General features: G+C 47.6%; 1 protein-coding gene across 1 annotated transcript in view; it reads left to right on the top strand.

The window, feature by feature from the left end:
- The window catches only part of ALK (ALK receptor tyrosine kinase), a 752,988-nt gene that overhangs the window by 575,222 nt on the left and 160,328 nt on the right, over positions 1-17,438 (top strand). The window contains exon 6 of the mRNA XM_064363964.1: positions 14,030-14,161. Within this exon, the coding sequence (XP_064220034.1) occupies positions 14,030-14,161 (132 nt within the window). The remainder of the gene's footprint in view (positions 1-14,029; positions 14,162-17,438) is intronic.

The raw sequence follows: 17,438 nt of genomic DNA, 5'->3' as shown, positions 1-17,438 counted from the left end.
CTGTGCCTATCAAATTTGATAACACCAAAGCTCCTTCCATTCCCTCCAAGGAAACCCTGCTTCCTCTTGCCCCTGGCTGGAAGGGTGACACATCCACTGCACACTGCTAGCTTGGAGCCTGTTTCCCCCTTGGCTTTGTGCCTAGAATGGGATGCACTTTTTTTTAAGAGATGGAGTCTTGCTCTGTTGCCCAGGCTGGAATGCAGAGGCACGATCACAGCTCTCTGCCATTGTGCCCAGCTAGGAAGCCCTTTCTCACCGTCTCCCTGCCCCTCGCTACTCACTGTGAATCAGCCATCACTCTCCATGTATGGTGGCACCCAGAAGCCCATGCCAGTTGCAACTTCATCAGCTTCCCAGTCCGTGCCCCATTGCAGGTATGAGTGGGCAGCTGTCATCCTGGATGGAGTTGGCAGCACTGAGCAAGGTCTTTAGCCGCAGAGAAAGCCACGATCACTGCAATGAGGCTTCTACATGATTTGCTTTTTATATGAACAGATGCCAGCTTTGTAGCCACGGGAGTCGGGGCTATGTGGAAACCCCTCTGAAATACCAATTTTATATTATGAACAAAGCATAAACCCTGCTTCTGAATCCATTACTCAAAATTATTTATTAAAAAGCATTATTCACTTATTCTTTCAAGAAACTTTTATTGAGATTCCCAGGTGCTGGGTGTTGCACTGGGGTTCAGCAGTGAAACACACACTAAGCTCTCCATCCCCCAAGGGCTAGTCAGGGAGACAGACTACCATCAACACTAATAAGGAAGGTGTATATTGCCCAATTATGCAGGTAGCAAGGAAAGGAGAGATGAAGCATCTGGGATTTGGGTAAGGGGCCAGGGGAGACATTTTAGATAAAGTCACCAGGGAAGGCCTTGGTGAGAAGGTAGCATTTCAGTAAAGATGGAGGTGTGGAAGCCTCTTACGGGTTTAGCAATATTGTGCATAAATGTCAGATGGTTAATATTAAAAATAAAATCTTAATCATTCACTAGCACTAGATGGTTTACAAAGTACTTTCCACAATTATCTCATTTGGCCCCAACAACCTCTGATGGAGGAGGCATTTTTGCCTGGCTGTTGGGGACAAACCCTGAATGCTGATATTCAGGTTTCTGGACCTTATCTTAGTACCTGCTTTGTACGTTATTCCTCTGAAAACATTGAATGTTCTAGCCCTTTGAGAGACTGGAATCCCATTCCCAAATCCCAGCCAACCTCACCCTCCAGCCCACCATGCTCCATGGGTCCCCAGGACGCTGGCTTGCTTGCCCAGGCCCTGCCTCTTGCCTGTTGTACACATTCTCCCTGGCACTCCACTGGCTTGCACTCCATAGTCCTCCCTCCTGCTCATTCCTGGGGCTTCTAAAATGGCCTTTTCCACCCTGGTGGGGCTAGCATATTGACTAAGAGTGTGGGCTTCTCAGCCAGACAGACATAACTCTAGTTCAGTTCTGCCAACGCTTATGACCTCGGGAATGATCTTACAAATATTTGGATTCCAGTTTCCTTCTCAGTAAAATGAGGGAGCAATTCCTACATAGAACTACTGTAAGATCTAAATAAAATAATGCTAATAAAGCCTTGAGTACAGGACCTAGAACATTGTAAGCACTCAATCAATGGTGAGGGTGGAAGCTATTGCTGTGATGATTGACATCGGCATCAGCACCCAGTGGCTACCTCATCTCTTTAGCAAGTAGCCAGCCCTTCTACTGTGGCTACCGTGGATCCAATGGGGGCAGGATGACCTCCTACGTACATAGAAGAGGGCTGAATCCACCTGGCTCCCTTAAGTGGAGATGCCTCAAGGGCCCACTACCTATGATCAGGTGCTCCTGTCTTTACTCCTCCATTCTGAATGAGCCCTCCTTGCCTTTGCTCTCATTCCAAGCAGGCTTCTCCACTGCAGAATCTACAGCCTGGTCCCTGCAGTAGTCTCAGTAGTAGCTATAATTTGTTTGTGATTAGTACTAATTCTCCAAGGTACAGTTGAAATTGCATTGTTTACTGAAAAACAAGAGGAGAAGATGACATATTTTACGGGGAGGTATGGTGCAGAATGGTTAAGTGCAACCACTTTGCAGGGAGATTAATGGCAAAACATACACAGAGGTCATTTATAATATTACAAATAAAGTTATTGGTGTGTGTTTTCAACAAAGCAATGAAGATAAATGTTGAATGGGAAAACCTTAGGAAAGGATCATGCAACAAATGAAGGGGCTGTGGAGATACAAAAGAGTAAGAAAATTGCTAATTCCTTTGGAGAACTCCACCACAAAAATGAAACGTACGCTGCCTTCCTGCGGGTGGCCTGCAGGAATCTTGGTGGTTCTCAGTAAATCTATATGGAAACCGACTTTGTCCTAGGAATTGGAAGTTGCAAGCCAGCCCTCACGGGCTCTGTCATGTCAGCAGGCAGCCCTGGTCCCACCTGAGTGCCATCATGTTGTCCTCTCTCACCATCGCCTCGGGCCCTCTGCCAGTCCTGTCAGGGTCGCCTTCACACCCACTCACTTCCCTCCAGCTCCATATCACCAGCCTCATTCAAGCTGCCTTCGTGACTTGGTCAGTTACAACAGCAGCCTGTCAAGTGGTTTGCCCGCTTCCATTTTCTCCCCATCTATTCTCCTGGAATCACTCAGAATTATCTTTTTAAAGACTTAGATGTTTTTCAGCCTTTTGGTCCATGCCCCTTGCCACAACCCACAGGGTCCTGCCTGGTTGGGCCTCAGCCTCCCTCCACAGCCACTCCTCATAACCCTCTGTGACCATCTGTGACCCTCTTAAGCCGTACTGGCCTCAGCTCTGCTTCTGGATCAGGAACATCCTTTAGCACCCCAGCCTTGCAGTTTCTGCTCCTCCACAGCCGTTTTCATGGCTGATTCTCTCTCATCCTTCGCTATCAGCTCATGTATCACTTCCACAGAGATGGCACATCTTTTTTTTTTTTTTTTTTTTTTTTTTTTTTTGAGATGGAGTCTCACTCTGTCGCCCAGGCTGGAATGCAGTGGTGCGATCTGGGTTCACTGCAAGCTCTGCCTCCTGGGTTCAAGCTATTCCCCTGCCTCAGCCTCCCAAGTAGCTGGGACGACAGGTACACACCACCACACCTGACTACTTATTGTATTTTTAGCAGAGACGGGGTTTCGCCATGTTGGCCAGGCTGGTGTTGAACTCCTGACCTCAGGTGATCTGCTTGCCTCAGCCTCCCAAAGTGCTGGGATTACAGGCATGAGCCACTGCGCCTGCCATGTCGTTCTTTCTTTACTACTGTCACCCCAGTGCCGGGCACGTCACAGAAGCTCAAAGATTGAAATGGAGACTGCGGAAGGTGGGTGGGATTTCTGCAGTGCAACCCAAAGGAATTAGTAATTCCTAGCAGAGTGTGAGGAAATCCATCCCACCTCACGACATTCTTCTACTTAAACTCGGTGATCTGGTTTGTACTATTTGAATACATACGTTAGCACTATGTGACAGACACTCTTGAGGAGATAAAATAAGTGACACAGACTCCCTGCCTCGAGGAATTTAGAATTTAGTGGGAGAAGCTGGGAATGCAGATATCAATGCCCAATAAAGTGAGGCAAGACACAGCCAAAGGTATGCACCATTTCCAGAGCACCCCAGAGGGAAACGTGTGTCTTTCTTCAAGAGAGAAGAACAAGCAGTTGGGGAAAGTGGCATCTGAGTTAGCAGGAACTGTTGAGATCAAGGTGATTCTAGACAACGGAACAAAGTTACACAAATGCTGTTAAGGAACTGCAGGTCCCGATGTTTAGCTACAGATGTGATGGCACATGGCAGAGCTGGGATTTGGGTTGAATGCTGTGGAAACCAGCAAAGGTTTGTGGTAGAATTAGGACCAAAAAGGAGGTGGCTTCAGAAAGCTGACTCCAGAGACAACTAATGCTGAAAACCCATCATTGCAAGTATTATTTTTCACAGCTATTATTTATGTCAGAAACGACTCTTGCCTTTGTTTCCATTATTGTTTTGCTGAAAGGATCTGGCCCTGCAGCGCCTCACCTCTACTATGTGGTGTGAGGACACCCAAAGGTTCCATCTGTCCCAAGATCTGGCCTCTGTAGCCCCCTCAGTGACCCCTTCTCATCCACCCTCTGTTGCTTGTCCTCTCAAAGTCCTTGGGACAGTCTCTGAAATTAGCCCATAGTAAGAACCCATGTATTGTTTTATATACACATGATTTCATTTCATCCTCACATAAATCTTGTAAATTAGGTAGCATCCCCGATTTATAGAAAACTGCAAACCATGTCAGCGTTCACCCCACTAGCTAGGCTGGAACCTAGTTTTATTTTCTCTACACCTTAGGGGGCTCATCAACACAAACTGAACAAAGTGGGTCCTTGGGCCTGCGAGAGTATTCACAGACATGGAAGCTAGAGGGGTGAGAGGCGCTCTTGAGACTCCTGGACCAAGGAGGAAATCCTTGCAATGAGAGGGTGGGGTGGTGAGAGGCGCTGGAGGTCCTGGGATTCCTCTGCCAGGAGAAGGAACTAAATATCCATTTCTCAGGCACCGGAGGGTCTCAGACTTGGGTGTACTCAACCATCGCCCAGAGAGCCTGTGGTGCCTGCTTTTCCAGGCCCTCCACCCAGATCCTGTGACTCTGTGTGACTGAAGTCAGATCCGGGAAGCTCCCGTGTGGTTCTGATGTAGGGGTGTGTGGGCACATCATTAATGCAACAGCCTAAGCCCATGGCAACTATGAATGGCTGGCTTTAGAAGGTTCACAAACAAGGAAACTGAGGCCCAGGGAGAAAGTGACTTCCTCATGGTCCCAGAGGGCTGGTGGCAAGGCTTGGCCTCAAACTAACTCTCCCACTTCCCAGAACCATGCTTTCTTACCCAGCCCACCAGCAGCCATCCATAGTGAGACCTGCTCCTTGCCGATTTACATTTCAAGTAGGAACCCAAGATGCCAGTTCTTTAATGAGGTTGTCCACACTACAATTTATGAGGCCCAAAGACCTCAGCAGGACTGGTCTCTGCCAGGCTTAATTTACACAGTTCTCAGGCCTTCCAATACCCCCATTAATGTCAGAAAGGATCTGCAGCTGTTAGCCTGTGCACTTGACTACATTCTCATCGTGTCACCATCCGTTTTCATGTCTTCAGGTTGTTTACCCTTGAGAGCCTGATTCTCCTAGTCCAGATCCTGGCCCAGCCCCCTGGACTCGAGCTCCAGGCCCAGGCCTGACCTGCATCCCCTAGACACCAGGTTCCTCCAAGCATTGCCTCCCCTTCACTTTAATTGAAGAGTGAGACCCCCTTCTCATGGAAGCAGCACTCAGATTTTTCCCTTTAACGAGTGTCATTAGTTAGGCAAGAGCAAGCAGGTGGGAGATGCCAGAAAGCTGATAGAAGTGTCCCTTTTTGAAATGACACATAAATCACCCTAATTAAAAATTAGGCGCCTCAAATTTGACATTCGTTTAAAAAAAGATATTTGAGTTAGGAGAGTTGCGTAGGTTTTGTAGCATCAAATCTCTAAAACACGATTGAAGGAGAAGAGGATGTGTGGGTTTCTGTTTTGAATGCACCATTAGGGAAAAGACATCATTCTCAGTAAGCGAACCCAATGAATCACCTGTGGTGTAGAACAGCGCTTCATGTAACCTGACCTGGGCCACGTGTGTCTCCAGTGCAAATCTGAATTCATTTCTACTATATCCAGAGACGAGATAAATGGGCAAACAAATGTGGCATGCTGTTTCAGGAGAGATATTCCAGGATGCAAGTGACAGATGACTGAGACAGGAAATGCCACTGAAAGGCAAGTTTGCTGGGTACGTGGCTTAGGATAGATGCTTGGGAGGGGAGCAGGCTTCAGGGGAGAGTCATTAGCAACAGCCAGCGTTAAAGCTGACACTAACTCTATCCTGTCAACCTCAGAAACATGTAGCCACCAACAGCTACTGCCTAGAAAAGGACATCAGAGATGGAAGGGGCCTTGGAGACAGGATTTGAGATCAACAGTGAAGATGGTAAAGATAAAGAACGCACCCCTGATACAGAGGCATCTCAGCCCAAGATCTCCAGGCCTCCAAGGAAATGATACTCAACCATATGCCCCTGAGAATTGCCGGAGGAACTTTTTTTTGAGATGAAGTCTTGCTTTGTCACCCAGGCTGGAGTGACAAAGGCGTGATCTCAGCTCACTGCAACCTCCACCTCCCAGATTCAAGGGATTCTCCTGCCTCAGCCTCCCAAATAGCTGGGATTACAGGTGCCCACCACCACACCCAGCTAATTTTTATATTTTTAGTAGAGATGGGTTTCACCATGTTGGTCAGGCTGGTCTGGAACTCCTGACCTCAAGCAATCTACCCGCCTTGGCCTCCTAAAGTGCTGGGATTACAGGCGTGAGCAGCTGCGCCCAGAACTTTTAAAACCAACAAGGCCAAAGGTCTTCCCCCAGAGATACTGATTTCATTGACCTGAACATCAAAAATATTTCTCACTTTCCAAGTGACTCCCATTGGGCAGTCAGGGAGTCTCTCCTAGAAGACAGTTTAAGCTGAGTCATGAGAGAGGAACTCGAGCTGGGATCATCTGACCAGGTCTGGGGCCCCTACCTGTGGTTTACTAGTTGTATGACCACTTGCAAAGTGCCTAGTAAGTAACTGGTTACCTTCTGTAGTGCTTTATTGTCTAAAAATCATTTCTCTGTGCATTATGTAGGTTCTCAAATCTTTAGTCTTCTGATTAATCAAATGAGAATATTAATAACTGTCCTTCCGGTTTTTTATGAGAAAGAAGGGTTAAGAAAATAGGGCCGTGTGTGGTGGCTCACACCTGTAATCCCAGGACTTTGGGAGGCCAAGGTGGATAAAGCAGGTGGACTAAGAGATCAGGAGTTCAAGACCAGCCTGGCCAAGCTGGTGAAGCCCCGTCTCTACTAAAAATACAAAAATTAGCCTGGCATGGTGGCACATGCCTGTAATCCCACTACTTGGGAGGCTGAGGCAGAGAATTGCTTGAACCCGGGAGGCGGAGTTTGCAGTGAGCTGAGGTCATGCCATTGCACTCCAACCTGGGCAACAGAGTGAGACTCCATCTCAAAAAAAAAAAAAAAAAGAAAAGAAAAAAAAGAAGGGGGGAACAAAAAGAAATACATTGTAAGCTGTTTGAATGCTATAAATACTATATAAAGGTAACCCCCCGTGATTTACATTGTTATTCTGTGTGGAAGTACCGTTTCAAAGGCTAATATGTAAATTCCGATAGAAAAGACCCTTACTAATAAAAGATCTCCAAGCACCGACTCTTCCCAGAGTGGCTTGATCTCAGATCTCCTTACTTTTTCCTATTAGGGCATTTAGGTGTTTCAGTGGTTACCAGGAACCACATGAGCAGTAGACATCAGAAGTGTCGACGGGAAACAGGAGCTGGCTCTCCCTGTCCAAGCCACTGCCCTTCCTCACTGCTCTGCAGGCTATGACCAGCCAGGGCTTCAGAGTACTCTACACTGCAGACAGAACAATTCTGTTATAACCACAGATAAGATGCTGTTTGGGAACTCAGGCCCTTGATTAAAATCATTCACCAAGGATACTTTTCTTCTTGGAATTTATGGGCCCCATAAAAAATAGAACTTGAGAAGACAGAGCAGTTGTTTTTTGTTGTGCCTCATTAGTTTGGGGTTTGGGCTGGCAGTAGAGATCACAATACCAGGCGTCCATCTAATTGACTCTCCTGCAAGCACAGAGCTCCCTGTGGGCGGAGGAGGCTGGGCCGGAGCCTGGAAATTTCCTGTGGGGGAGGGAGACTGGGCAGAGTTGGTAGCAGTGCTGAAAGCGCAGGCACTTCTGGGCTGCGGTTGTGCTTCCGCCCAGGAAGACAGGTCTCTGGAACAAAATCCAGAAAATTGGAGAGCGGAAGCCACACTGGCCCCTGCTCCTGGACCTCCTCCTCCTTTGTCAAGGTGTGTTGGGGAATGGCAGGGATGCTGATATCCTGCCCTTCCGTGCCCACCATCACCACTCCCTGGACAGACACAGCATAAAGGATAGAGAACAAGGGATCCAAATCCATACGTTTCCACCAGTCCCTCAGCCAGCCGTGTAACCACTCTGCGCTCTGGTATTCTCAACTATCAAACGGGCATAATGAGACCTTCCCCAGCTAATACGCAGGATCAGTACAATTCCCAAATAGGGAGATTTGAGATCTTTATGCCAGACTCCATCTGAGGCTCTTGAAGTTGAGACTTGACACCTCCCTTCAAGTCACTTGCAGCTGGGTGAGGACGTCAGATGTGCAAACCACAGTAATGGCATGGAGCAGAGTGTCTACCACATTAAATGCAGAAGAAGTAATGTACCCAAGGGAAAGGATTATTCATGGAGAAGAGAATCCATGAACATGGCGCAGATGAGGTGGTGAGATCTAGATTCCCAGTGCTGAAAGGGACAGAGTTGGTGGAAGGTATCCCCAGAGGAGAGGTCAAGCCAAAGATGCCAAAGGGTAACCCACATGCGACCCACTGATCCCACATGGAACAAACTCTGTAAGCATCCATACAGAAGAGGAAATCACCAAGGAAAATATGAATAGGTTGGCATTATATGAACATTTAAGGTGGGTGCAGTGGCTCACACCTGTAATCCCAGCACTTTGGGAGGCTGAGGCAGGAGGATTGTTTGAGACCAGGAATTCGAGACTGGCCTGAGCACCATGGTGAAACCCTGTCTCTAAAAACAAACAAACAAACAAACAAACAAACAAACAAAAAGTAGCCAGGCATGGTGCTGCACACACCTGTATTCCCAGCTATTTGGGAGGCTGAGGTGGGAGGATCACCTGAGGCCGGAAGCTTAAGGCTAGAGTGAGCCAACATTGCACCATGACACTCCAACTTAGGTGACAGAGACCCTGTCTCAGAAAATTTAAAATGCTTGTTGATCAAAATACATTATAAACAGAATGGAAATATATATAAAATACTGGGAAAAATTGTCAAGCATATAATAGTTTCACATTCTTATTAATGACCTCATACGACTCAGTATGAAAACAGGAAGAACCTAATCGATACATTGGCAATTCCCTAAAACAATAAATTGGGAAAGAAAAAAAAAGTTAGTAATGTGAGAAAAAATTCAACCTCCAAGCTGGGCACAGTGGCTCATGCCTGTAATCCCAGCACTTTGGGAGGCCAAGGTGGGTGGATCACTTGAGGCCAGACATTCAAGACCAGCCTGGCCAACATGGCGAAAGCCTGTCTCTACTAAAAATACAATTAGCCAGGCATGGTGGTGGGTGCCTGTAATACCAGCTGCTAGGGAGGCTGAGGCAGGAGAATCACTTCCACCTGGGAGGCAGAGGTTGCAATGAGCCAATACTGTGCCACAGCACACCAGCCTGTGCCACGGAGTGAGACTCTGCCTCAAAAGAAAAAAAAAAGGCTGGGTGTGGTGGCTCACACCTGTAATCCCTGTAATCCCAGCACTTTGGGAGGCCAAGGTGGGAGAATCATGAGGTCAAGAGATCGAGACCATCCTGGCCAACATGGTGAAATCTCGTCTCTGTTAAAAATACAAAAACTTAGCTCAGTGTGGTGGTGTGCACCTGTAGTCCCAGCCACTTGGGAGGCTAAGGCAGGAGGATCGCTTGAACCCAGGAGGCAGAGGTTGTAGTGAGCCAGGATCACGCCACTGCACTCCAGCCTGGCAACAGAGCAAGACTTTATCTCAAAAAAACAAAAAAAAACACCCAACTTCATTGACTATCAAAGAAATCCAAAATAAAACAGCAGGGGGATATCTTTAGTTAAAAATTCTGGTAATACTCAGGGTTGGCCAGGATGGAATATGAGGGATGTGCATGTATGAACACAGCTGCTGAAGAGTGTAAATTGGATTAACTTCTAGAAGGCAATTTGGCAATCTGTATTAAGAGCCTTTAAAATGTTTATACCTTTTGATTCAGTAATTCCACTTCTGGGAATCTATCCTGTGAAAATAATCTGCAGTGCAGGCAAAGGTTTATGCTCAAAGATATTCTTCAAAGTGTTACCATAAACAGACTAGCAGCCCAATCATTGAATAATGTTTAAATAAATGATGGGAAATATCGCACAATATTGTTGCCATTAAAAAGGATTTTTATGGGAAAATTTTAAAACCTTTGGAAAAGCTCGTGGTACAACCTAAATTATTTTAAGGCCTATATATATGACACAACCATACATACTTTTAAAGCATGAGCAGAAGAAATTAAACCAAAGAGAAATCTACCAAGATGTTAAAAATGGTGGCCTCTGGATGGTGGGATTCTGGCCATTATCTTTGCTTCTTTTGACGCTGCGTTTGAACTTTAGACGATTGGCTTCTGTTTTTAGAATGAAAGAAAGTAAAGAAGCTGCAAGACCTATTTGAGGAAACCAGGTGATTGGTGTGTGAAGCACTCGTGCACATTGGGACATAAGCTGTGGATGAAACAGACACAGCCTAGATGTATCCAGGAGGTTAAGGGAGACCTCACAGATTTTTGAGTTCACGTGGGTTTTTGGCAGGGCTGGGAGTGAGGGTAATAAGGTCTTAACTATATTTAATGGTCTCCTACGATAAGGCCTAAGAAAAAGTGATTTGGAAACAAAACCACCAAGCAAATGTGAGACTTTTCTTGTTATCCTAAATACCTGTGCCTTGAAAGAGGGGCAGAGAGGCAAGGGCACCGGGCTTCCCCGTTTTCTCCTACTAAGTAGAAAGAACAGAACTGCCCTGTCCTGGTTGTTACAAGTTTAGTTGACAGGCAGGTGCTGCTTCTAGAGTGCCCTTGACTCCTGGGACACAGCCCAGTCAGTTCCCCAGCGGAGGTGCATCTCCTCCCGCTGTTCTGGGGAGAGGACACTTTCCTTGGGACCAGCACCAGTGTGTGCAGAAAGCATTTTACCTTCAGCTTCCAAGAGGACATGAATGACAGGTGAAGAATTGATGCACAAAATTAAAGCTGCAAAATGAATTTGACATTTTACGTCCTAAAATAAGCATTGTGTCTCATTCTGCCATTCCCTCTGTGCTTTGATCCTGTGTGTGTGTAGGACAATATGGTCTCCATGCCGTGAGGGATTGCTTCCAGGACCCGCAAATCTGTACGTGCCCAAGGGCTTCAGTCACCCTGCCAAACCCAAAACTACTGTATTTTCCATCCACGTTGTGTTGAGAAAGATCCATGTATAAGTGGATTCAAACCTATATTGTTCAAGGGTAATTTTTTGTTGTGCGTTTTCCTGCACTTAGAATCCATAAGTTATTTGGGGAAACCTTCCTAAGGCTGTCTTGAGGCCCAGGGACAAATGGAGTGGCATTTTTCCTTCTGTGTAAGAAAAAGGTAGGGTGAATAGTCCAGGGAACTGCAAAGATCTAGTTACAAAACCAAGTTAGAGCACTGAGAAGTGGATCTAACACTACTCTGAGCTCCCGATGATGGGAGCTTTGGCAGTCTGAGATTTCAGCAGGAGTCAGGTTTAGATGGAGTGTTCATTCTCTATTGCTGCTGTAACAAACTACCACGAACGTAATAAAGCAACATGAATGTGTTCTTTTACAGTTCTGGAGGGCAGAAGTTGGAAATTAGTTTCACTGGACTAAAGTCTTGTTGTCAGGCAGGGTGGGTTCCTCCTGGAGGCTCTAAGAGAATCGTTTCCTTGACTTTTCCAGCTTCCAGAGGCTGCCTGCACCCTTTGGCTTGTGACCCCTTCCTCCCACTACTCCAAACTCTTGCTTCCACCCTCACAGTTCCTACTTCTTACTTTGACTCTCTTGTCTGGTGATCACATTGCCCACACCCCCCAGCCCTAGATATTCCAGGTTAATGTCTCCAGCTAAAGATTCTTAACTTAATCACATTAAGTGCCACATAAATAACATTTTCACAGGCCCCGGGGATTCAGATGTGGCTATCTGGGGGTCTGCTATTCAGCCTACTGCAGATAGGTAACCTAATGTGCAAGCTATTCATGAACCCCACCTAGGGGTCAGGCACTGGCTAGGGCTGGGGGAACGCCAAGCTCAAACAACTTGATGGAGGAGATGGGATGGTGCACACGTGTTCTGGAGGCAGGCTGCATGGAACCAGCAGCTCCCCAGACGGAGGTGAGGAGAAGGTGTGAGGATTGTCACAGGTAGCGTCTGTGAGCTGGACCTGGATGGACAGCAGGGTTTCAATCAGCAGAGTATGGGGTGCAACATCACATGACCATCACATAACCATGATTCTCTCCCTCTGGGAGTCCGTAACACAGAGTCCATGAGAAGAGGCAGAGGGAGAGGCAAAGGCAATTTGGGCCCAGATCAACGGACCTTGAAGGGCAGGTGAAAGGGCTCAGATACGATTCCCTGGAAGGAAGTGGGACCTGTTTTCTCATGATCAGGACTTGCAGAGAATGCTCTGCAGGAGGCAGGGCTGACAATGCTGGGTGGCCATCTGCTGTCATCTAACAAACTTTGCCTTATGTGGACTACCCTAGAAAAGAGGGCACAAGGCCACCTCCTTCCATGAGATGGAGAGGGCACCTTTACAGTCAGAGAGGCTGGGTGTGAATCCCACGTACCAGCTGTGTGACCTTAGATAAGTCACTGAACCTCTCTGACCTCAGTTTTTACACTTAGGAAATGGACCTCAAGACCTGTCTAGCTTCCTCATAGAGCCAGATGTGCTAAAGTAGATGGAGGAATTCCAAAGTAGACAAGTTGGGCTTCATGTTAGTTTCAGTGCTATTGGGAAGAGTCCTTTGAACCAGGACATCATGGAAGTTTAGATATTAAAGATCACCTAACCTGGAGAGTTCTGCATCAGAATCAGTTGAGTTTGCTTTGCAGCCAGAGTTGGAAATGCCCCACCCTGATGTGAGGCTCAGAGAGGCTGGTGGACTTAGCCAGGTGGGGTACTAGTTGATCTCCCCTCACTGCCCTGAGCACGAGGTGGGTTTAGCACCAGCTATGATCGGATGGAGCTAGAAAAGAAGGCCAAGGGTAAGGCAGGCAAACTCGGGGTGTTGACCCAGTTGAACCCTGCCTGCTCATCTCCACAGGGGCCAGAGGCTCCAAACCTGACAACAGCCAAGAGCTGAGTAGCAGCAGGCACCAGCCAGGCCCTTGTGAGGTGGTCCCCAGGCAGAGCCCTCCATTTGGTCAGGGAGGCTAAACCAGGCCAGCCTTCTCCTTCCTGACTCTGGGGCCTGCAAAGATGTGAGTGGTTACAGGTTAATTCATTATCAAAATGCTTTGTTCTTAATCCAGAAACTAATAACTGTGCATGTTCATTATAAACTGCCCCCTTCCCTTCCCCCTCTGGATAAAATTAATTGTCTAAGAATTTCAGACTGGAGCAAACCTTAGCAATCTAGTAGAAATCCCTCATTTGATAGAGGAGGAGACAGGGACCACAGAGAGACAGGACATGGTCAGCCTCACACAGCCAGGCAGGATAAGCCAAGTCCAGATCACAGGCCTGAGCTTGCATGATGGTGTTCTTTGCATTCCAGAACAGAAAGTGCTGCATGTTTCTAAAATCTTCTCAATAAGTCACTCCAGTGATGGAACCTGGGGTCAAGAACCTGGGGGACATGCACTAGACCAGGTCCACTTCTTGGTACCCCAAATTTACCTTGAGGGTGGAGCTGTCTGTGCAGGTGAGATTCCACCTGGAAGCCATCCGCTTGGCACACTAAAGCCATGGGTTTGAGAACCCCCAAGGGGGAATGTCGCATAGGGAACATGGACCACTCTGCTGCTCACCATCCTAGAAAGTGAGATACCCCAGCAGGCCATGGATGAGCGTGAGGGGCTTTGACTCCTCTCACCTGCTGGTGTTGGCCCTGGGTGTGGCCAGATGGAAATGCAGATGTCTCAGTCAGGCCTGGGGATGTGAACGGCAGGGTGGGATAATGCTGTCCTTGCAACCCGCCCATGGGACCAACCCATCAGGCCAGCTGGTGCCTGGGGTCATGCAAACTCACCATGGCTGTGTGTCTGTGTGCTCTCCAGGAACATCCCCAGGCTCCAAGATGGCCCTGCAGAGCTCCTTCACTTGTTGGAACGGGACAGTCCTCCAGCTTGGCCAGGCCTGTGACTTCCACCAGGACTGTGCCCAGGGAGAAGACGAGAGCCAGATGTGCCGTGAGTAGATGGGGCTGCCCCACCCTGCCCCAGCCCAGCCCAGCCCATCCCCTAAGCCCCTCTTGTCCCCATTATCCCAGGTATGAGAGCATGGACAGCCTTCCCGACATCCAATAACACTTGTGACTCCTCTCATGGCAAAGCCACACAGTCTTCAAGAGGTAGAGCTAAGATTTGTGGTCTAGAAATATAAGTCTGCAGTCATATAAGTCAAAAATCAAACGAGATCTTGTAAATTATGCCATCAGCATCCTTAAGGCACAGAGAAAATGTGCAGGATGAAGCCTAGCTCCAGTGTGACATTGAAAGCCCTCCATGACCAGACTTCCCTCACCTTCCAAGCCTCATTCCCCACCTGCCCCTCATCCTCTCCCTCTTCCATGCACCCCAGCTCCGGCCGTATGAAACCACTTTGCAGGTCCTTCATGCTGCTATGGCTTGCTTACATGGTCTCCCCTTCCCTTTGTTGAGTCACATCTACTCCAAGACTCGCCCCGAGTTGATTCTTTCAGAAAGCCTCCTCTGACTGTCCTCGACAAGTACCCTTGGCTCTTCTCCCTCTGGACCCTTCCCCGACAACGCAGTGGATCTATACAAACATCATCACTGCCATGACCTTTTATGAATAGCTTTGAGATAGAATTCATATACAATTCACCCACCTCAAGTGTACAATTCACTGTTTTCCACATAGTCACAGGGTTGTTCAGCCATCATCACAATTTAACTTTAGAACATTTTTATCACCCAAAAAGAACCTGTAGTATCTCTTCCCATTTTGCTTCAATCCCCTGCCATTAGCCTGAAACAACCACTAATCTTTGTTTCTATAGATTTGCCTATTCTGGGTATTTAGCAGCCTATGAGGGGCCCACTTTCTCTGTATCTTCGCCAACACGTCATATTATCTGTCTTTTTAATTTTAGCCATCCTAGTGGGCATGCATCCATTATATTTTATGGAGGCGATTTCTATGTCTCTGTCGTCTTTCTCGTAGCAATACCTCTCATGATTCCTGGCACAGCTTCAGTGCTCAGTGAATCTCCATTGATTGAGGGGAAACAATGAGTTGGGCAACTTGGACTCCATAGAGGAAAACAAATTGCCGAGGCCCCGCTGGCAGTCGGGGCAGAGTAGACTCCCAGCTGGTGCTCCTGCACTTGAACGTGGTGCTCCCCGCAGCTGTCTCTCCAGAAGTAATCACTTCAGAGCCCTTTATGTTTTTGCCACGGAAACCACCAACACTTGCAGAATACCTACAGGGAGCTGGAAAATGTGCCAGATCCTGGAGCAGAGACGAATAACTCAGCATCTGCCCTCAAAGCACTGAAAGCTCCACACAGGGGCGGGGAGTGAAACAGCCTGGATTGGGGAAGGACAAGGCAGAATGGTGCCTGGGGTGGGCCCCAGACCCGGAGCAAATGCCTCACCTCCCAGATATGCAGATCCCACTGGCCTGCAAGAAAGTTTCCAAAATACCTTTTAAAACACGGCCCTCTGCCCCCAGTCATGTAGACCCATTGTGGGGGGCAGGGAAGGTTTTATTTATTCTCATTTAAATGAAGCAATAAAGACATCCATTTCCCAATTTTTTACACTTCATTTTTATACCAACCTTTGAAGTGAAGTTTCCAATTATTATGGAATTGTTGTGTGTTTTTAGATAAAACTCAGCAAAGAGTTACAGGGAAGGGCTTTGCTTGGCCTGTTCTGTTCCGCTCCTGGCCTTTCTTATAGAGTTCTCACTACACGCATGGCCCAAAGTGAAGCCACCCTGCCCACAATGCCCTGTTCAGGGGCCTGTGTGTGTCTCTCTATTTATTTGTATCCATAGTGTTTCCAGCAGTGCCTCTGAACTGTGTGATTTCGCGATTGCCTTTTTCAAGTTTTTTGATACCCACTTCCCAGCTGGGACACAGGTCAGTCAGGCCATGCCCTGATTGACAATTGGAAAAATGAAGGCACAGATAAGGCAATTGACTTGTTCAGGGTCACACAGCATGTCAGAGACAGAGCTGTGATTACAGCCCTGGGCCTTCAGGATCCAGCCGATTACTACGGGCTCAGGGCATTTCCCACCACTCCAAAGCTTACCATTATTGGTTCCTGGCCAGCTCCAAGCTTCAGGGAAGTCTGCTTCAAGTACTGATGGCCAGAACCTGGGGCCCAGAGGCTTTTTCAGCCACATTTGAAAAGCAACTCTGACAAGCTCAGAATAACCCCCGACCCTGGAGAACACCCTCACTGTGCTTGGCTATGGAAAGCAGTTGCTGGGAGCGAAGTTCAATTCAGGAGAGTTATTCCCACTCGGATCTTGGCAGCACTCTTAGAAAATATCCTTTTTCTTATTTGTGCTCCTCTTCCTCTCTGGCATTTTTACTGTTTTCCCCATTACACTAATGTCGAGTCTGAAAAACATTCCCATGAAAATAACAGCAACGACACCTGTTGAGCCTTTACTCTAGGAGTCAGGAGCTGTTCTTAACACTTCTCAGGTATGAACTTGCTTCATCCTTACAACATCCTGTGTGATGCTATTGTACCCATCTTTGTTAGAGACGAGGAAGCTGAAGCTCAGGGAGTTTAAGTGGTTGTCCGTGATCAAACTGATAGCCAGCGGCTGAGCAGTGATGCAGGCTCAGTCTGACTTCAGAGCCACACTCTGAACCACTGCAGGCTAAACTCTGTTTCACGAGCTTCCAGCATTTAGCTAAACCTAGTCACAGCTATACTTAGGATGAAGGGGCCAGGAAGAGACAGGGAGGACCAGGGCTATGCTACTGCCTTTCTCTAGGGGTAGGAGGGTTCAGATCATCGGCCTCCCTGTCTGGATCTCGGGTTCCTCAACTGTAATGTGATGCCTACTCACACTCTGATGTCTGAGAAACAAGCGGGAAGTGTTTGGAGCAGCTCCTGGCACACAGTAAATGCTCAGTAAATGTTAGCCAGTATTATTCATGTTATTGTTTTCTTCATGGGGATGGTTTCCAGAATCAACACCAATATCAGAGGAAAATACTCTTGACTACACCTGCTCTTTTCCAGGTGGTCTGGAACCTGTTAAAATGTTTTCTCTGAGCAGGTGTTCACACTGCAGCTCTGTTGGGGATAGCCAGGTCCTCTCAAGAACCTTCCAGAGGGTCATTCATCTTGCGCCAGCGTAGTTGACCAAACCCTGCCATGGTTGGAATTTGGAGGGGGAAAGTAGGTTCCATTTAATCAACTCCCCCTACCAAAGGGCCAGCCTCAACTCCCACACCTTCCCAGAGGGAGTCCC

This window comes from Aotus nancymaae, unplaced genomic scaffold (assembly GCF_030222135.1).
Source record: "Aotus nancymaae isolate 86718 unplaced genomic scaffold, 86718_ANA_hifiasm-v0.15.2.pri h1tg000057l, whole genome shotgun sequence".
Lineage (NCBI taxonomy): Eukaryota > Metazoa > Chordata > Mammalia > Primates > Aotidae > Aotus > Aotus nancymaae.
This window is presented reverse-complemented; position numbering and strand designations above follow the sequence as displayed.